Source organism: Crocodylus porosus, unplaced genomic scaffold, assembly GCF_001723895.1.
Source record: "Crocodylus porosus isolate Cpor-Errol unplaced genomic scaffold, CroPor_comp1, whole genome shotgun sequence".
Classification (NCBI taxonomy): Eukaryota; Metazoa; Chordata; order Crocodylia; family Crocodylidae; genus Crocodylus; species Crocodylus porosus.
The window spans coordinates 30,076,467-30,081,957 of record NW_017728951.1 but is presented as its reverse complement, the minus strand read 5'-3'; the positions used below and the strand labels follow the sequence as shown (position 1 = coordinate 30,081,957).

General features: G+C 45.4%; 1 protein-coding gene across 1 annotated transcript in view; it reads right to left on the bottom strand.

The window, feature by feature from the left end:
* Positions 1-21: 21 nt before the first annotated feature.
* LOC109323850 (cytochrome P450 26C1) overlaps positions 22-5,491 on the bottom strand; it is an 11,789-nt gene continuing 6,319 nt past the window's right edge. Inside the window, exons 4-5 of the mRNA XM_019555518.1 lie at positions 1,923-2,561; positions 22-387 (exon numbers count right to left, since the gene is read on the bottom strand). Coding sequence (XP_019411063.1) covers positions 22-387; positions 1,923-2,561 — 1,005 coding nt within the window. The remainder of the gene's footprint in view (positions 388-1,922; positions 2,562-5,491) is intronic.

Here is a 5,491-nt window from a genome sequence, read left to right as displayed (position 1 = left end):
CACGGGCCGGCGGGGGCCGCCTCAGGCGTGGCGGGCCCCGGGCCGCAAGGGGCGGAAGTAGAGCTGCAGCCCGTCCACGGGGTGCAAGATGGGCACGGTCTGCATCTCCGGGAAGCCGGGCGTGGCCAGCTCCCAGCGCGCCGTGCTGACCAGCTCGACGGCCAGCAGCTTGAGGATGGCCTGCGCCAGCTCCTTGCCGATGCAGCTCCGCACGCCGCCGCCGAAGGGGATGTAGTGGAAGCGCCCCGCCGCCGGGCCCTCGTCCTGCCGGGCCGAGGCGAAGCGGTCCGGGTCGAAGGCGTCGGGCGGGCTCTGGTACACGGCCGCCGTCTCGTGCGTGTCCCGGATGCTGTACATCACGCTCCAGCCCTTGGGGATCTGGTAGCCCTGCAGGGGAGGCAAGAGCGGCCTCAGCCGTCGGGCACGTGGCGCAGGGGGCCCGCTGCCCTGCCCCAGGGCTCAGGTCCCGGCGGCTCCAGCCCCCTTGCCTGGCTCGGGTTTAATTTTACACACATCCCTCCCTCGGGGCCAACCGGACCACCCTCCAGAGGTCGCTTGGGCAGCCCCTTAGAAAGCGCAATAACTTCCAGCTATTCCCACTGCCCCTCACCTGGCACATCGCCAGGAGTCCTAGTGATCTGGGCAGGACTCCTGCCCCCAGCCAGAACCGCACAGGGCTATAGCCTGCAGCCCCTATGTACCCCCGTACTTCTGACACAGGGACCCACGGGCATTTACAGCAGTATAACCTAGTGTTATTCCAGGGTAAACATGGAGTTCACATGCCCTGGCCAGCCCACACTAGTGTCAGTCAACAGGATAAAGGTGCTCCTTGGAAAGCCAGGAGTAAGTCCCTGGGATTGTTCAGACAGGGATGATCCTGTCTTCAGTAGGGGACTGAAGTACATGGCCTCCTGCAATCCCTTCTAACCCTGTGTCTACATGTCGTGTGCCCATGGCTCTGAACACTCTATCCCAGAGTAACCCTTGTTCAGTGCAATCAGGCTGGTATCAGCGCCCCTGCCATCTGGTGGAGCCAAGCTGCAGTATCACCTATTGCAATCACTTACCTCAGGAGAGGCCGTCTGTCCACTCAGTACACCAGGGTAACTTACATTGGTATAAATGTCAACTGTTCATTACAGTATTAGGCTACATGCCTAAGAATATTTACTTAGGAGATGCTTAGTGCCAGCCCCCCAGTCCTGCTGTGTGATGTTACCCTTATATAGTTGCTGCAGTTTCTTAAATTTGAGCTGAAATGTTAATTGTTACATTACCCTGGTGCCAACTTAGTGTAAAAAACAAGGTTACCTGATAATCAGAAAGAGGCCCAGTATACATCTGGGCCCCATACAAGCAAATGACTTCAGAAAAAAATCATGTCAAGATCAAATTGGTGACCTCAGTTTCCTGTGCTTATGAAGGCCCATTTCTTGGGGATAACATTCCCCTTTATCTTTACATACATTGCAAATTCTGATATAGCACTGATTTCCTGTGCATTGGTTGCCTGATCTTTCATTGTAGCAGGAGTTTCACACTTAAAAGCAAGCTTGCCATATAGAACAGGGCTGTTCACCTGGTGGCCCACAAGCCACATGCATCTCTCCCATAACCACCATGGATTTCAGGGACCTGCCCCTGCAACATATGACTGGCACATGTCAGCACCATGTGCAGCCCCCAGCCACAGGGAAGTTAGACAGCCCTGCTATGGATAGGGAAATGTCTGAATAGTCACCACTTCCTCAGCTAGTAAACCAGATTTTTTAAACATCCAAAGGTCACTGGAGAAGAAAAACAATTTGATGGAACAGCTGCACAACTGCACGTACAGAGCCAAATACATGAAGAAATAGCCATTTGAATCAAAGATAAATGTAGGTCCTCAGATGCTTGCAAGCATACTAATCACTTACATCCAGCTCAAAGGTCTGTAGCGCAGTTCTGTAGCCTCCAGAGACAGGGGGTAGCAATCGGAGAACCTCCTTAATCACACAGTCCAAGTAGCGCAGGCGGCTCAATTTCTCCAAGTTCATATAAGGCTGACAATCACACTCAGGCCCTGGCATCACAGGACCTGTGGGCAGCTGGAGCCTGTTGGGCAGCTGGCCACCTTTCCCTGGCTGGTGGTCTGCATAAGGGGAGTCTGTATTCAAACACATTGCTTTTTGTGTCGTTTTGGTGAGGCTGGACTCCTCAAGAAGCAGGGGCTGCAGAGAGGAGCCATCCTCTATCTCCTTTGCCTTCAGGTCTGGTTGCAGGTTACCATTTTTCTGGGTTCCTTCCGTTGTGAAGAGGCGATGCTGCTGACAGTCATTAGGCTTCCTTTCTTTCTCATGGATTATCAGTGTTGTTTGGCAAGGTTCAAGGTAGGGATTATTATTTTGGGAGATTACAGGTGAATAGCAATGACACTGCCTAGACAACCCACAGTCCACCAATTCCTGTCTTATTTTTTCTGTTGCTGAGGGGTGCTTGAGTAGCAGAAGGATCAGGGAAGTGCTGGCACTAGCAGTGGTGAAGAAAGCAGCAAATATCAACTCAATTGCTGACTCCTGGAAGATAATCAAATGCCAGTTTTAAATGTATTTGTATTTTAATTTTTGAATTGTTCTTACACATTTTCCTAGCTCTGATTTCACTTCCAATATTGCAATACTAGTACCTAAAAGCTCTGTGGCTTTACTTGTATCACTTTATGTTGATAACATATTATACTGCAAAACATGTGTACTGTACTCTATTAATTTCATTGTTTCCTACGAATCTTTTGCTACCATTAAACAGAGAAAAAATAATGGTTAAAGAAAGTTGTAAGCAAAATTTATACTAAACATTAATTTTCTGCCTTTAGTTGTGTGTTTGGGACATCCAGCTGCCAGTCCCTCCAAATGGTACAATCAGATTGGGTCCAGGAGTCAAAATATCCACAGACCTTATAGCTGATGTCACACTTTTTCCAAACATTGAAGTCATGCCCTACTAAGAATCTCAGTTCCAGTACCACACTACTGCAATCTAGCTATATCTAAGCTGAGGTTAGGTTCCTAGCTCGCTTTTTTCAAGCCTATATATAAAAGGCAGAGAATGTCTAGGTATAGGATGTGAACTAATAATATTATGCTGCCTTTTTTAACTATGCCCAAAAGATTAGGCATCAAGTACACTGTCCCTGTATAACTATGTTTTTGCTGAGTCTTCCTCTTGTGTTCACAATAAAAGCCTTGCTTCTGCAGCATATTCACAGAGGACACATCAACATAGCCCCCAGCTGTTGTTCCATATTTGTAAAGCCAGTTGTGCTTCCATCTTAATACTGCTGAGTACAAATACATAGATCTATCCAAAAGTGATCGGATAGTAGCTGAGGTAAAGGCAAAGAGAGGGTTTAGATGAGATAAAGTGAAACAAGGAAAGTCATGGTATGACTCCAGGCCTTACCTTTCACCATCAGGCTAAAGCACTACAGTGGGAACAAGGGGATCCAAAGCAGTGCTGGCTATATCTTTAGCCCATTGGGAGTCGATAGCAAAATTACCATTGATTCCTTCAAAGCTCAGATTTCATCTACCTGGAGTTTTTCAAGACCTGGCACTTCTTTCATATGTGCCCAACTGCAACAGAGACCTGGAACCAGAGGGGGAATTGCTTGGGAAAATGTAAGACTGCATGAGGGAAGGGATGAAGGTGAGGCTAACTGGGACAGACAGGCCAGAATTAACACTGTGTACCTTGTGCTAGCTGCCAGTGGGCTCAGCAGCAGGTAAAAGCCAACAAATCTCAGGGAGGAATGGGAAGAGCCGGTTCCCTTTTACACCAATACCTATGTGGTCCTGGAAAACTTTAAGCTGGAAAAAGACTCCATTTCATATGAGGAAGAAATAAGCACAAGGAGAGTCAGCCTGAAGCCTGAAAGTACCTGGGAGCCAATGCAGGGACAACATGGGCCATATAATAATAATAATAACAACAACAACTTTTTGTGACTACTTAGTTGATTGGCTAAAGCTAGAGGATGATTTGTAATGCTTCATTTTCCTTGTCTGGGTGGGTTCTAGTTTTGTCATTGTGCTAGTTCTCCGGAGCACCTTGAGGTTAAACATAAATTCAGGAATTACTGAGATCTGTCCCCTTGATCTGTACATAGAGCTCACATAGGCATAAGCAGGAATTTTGCATTCTCAAGAAGGGAATGGGCCCCATAAAAAAAAAGAGAGATCCTTTATTTTCACAACTTGTAGCTGCACAAATACCTGTGCTTTCAGGGTAAAAAGGATTACATGGAAATCTTTGCATAGTGAAACTGTAACCCTGTCATTACTGAAACAAACGTTGATGTTGCTGCATTAGTTGGTAACTCTTTCATAGCCAATAAAGTGTGTTTTGGAGGCCTAACCTGGTTTCTCTCCAGTCCAGTTCATTGTGGAAACTCCTAGATTGTCCTGCTTTTCTTCAAATTCTAATATTACACTTATTACTTTGGGTTTGATAGATGCCTAATCTCTGCCACAGTGCTCTGGCAACACAATTCTGTTCCTACTGCATTCTCTGCCAGCCCTAAATCTGTACTGTTGCAATAATGGTATGCCTTCCCCTTCTGTGGCTTTAACTTTGCAAAGCAGTGGTTTTTAGTAAAATTGGCAGACTTAAATTATTGGATTTTTGCAATTCTTGTCATTTTATAGTTCATGTTGCATTTCTTCCATGAGTACAAGTCACAGCATCTTGAGGAAGCTGGAAAGTAATTTAAAACATGTTTACATGTGAAGTAAATCATGAAACTACCTTGTTTTTCTAAAGCACCTAAAAAGTGTGACATGGTCAGGTCATTCAATTAGAAGAGCATTCTGCTGGCTTCTATTTTAGTAAAATAAGTTATTACATCTAAAAATATATGCTAGTTATTCTACAGTTCCTGGTGAGTTCTTTTTAAATATACCTGACATAGGAAGTTCCTAAACATACTGTATAGTATAGGCATATGCATACCTATAACTACCACATGCTTAAAGCCACGTGCCCTCATATCATTGCTGTCTCAGTTCAGGTGAGACAAGCCACTTTTCATTACCTCTGCTTACTTGCTGGTATCCCCACAATTGCTCATGTGATTATTGCTCTATAATATGCATTGGAGATGCATATTAACAGGAGGCAATGCATTCCTTTACAAATTTAATCCATCAGATATTACAGTGCAATTTGTCATGTTCTGATCACTGTCACATACATCAATTCTAATTTCATATAGCTGTTCCTATAGAATATAATCTTCCAAATTAATTTACAAGTTCACAATTATATTTACACTTTAAGATACTGTAGATTTTAATAGCTAAAATCCTATGAAAAAAATCAATTTCATAGATTTCATAGACATCAGGGCTGGAAGGGACCTCGGGAGATCATTGAGTCCAGTCCCCTGCCCAAAGGGCAGGAAGTCAGCTGGGGTCATAGGATCCCTGCAAGATAAGCATCCAATTTA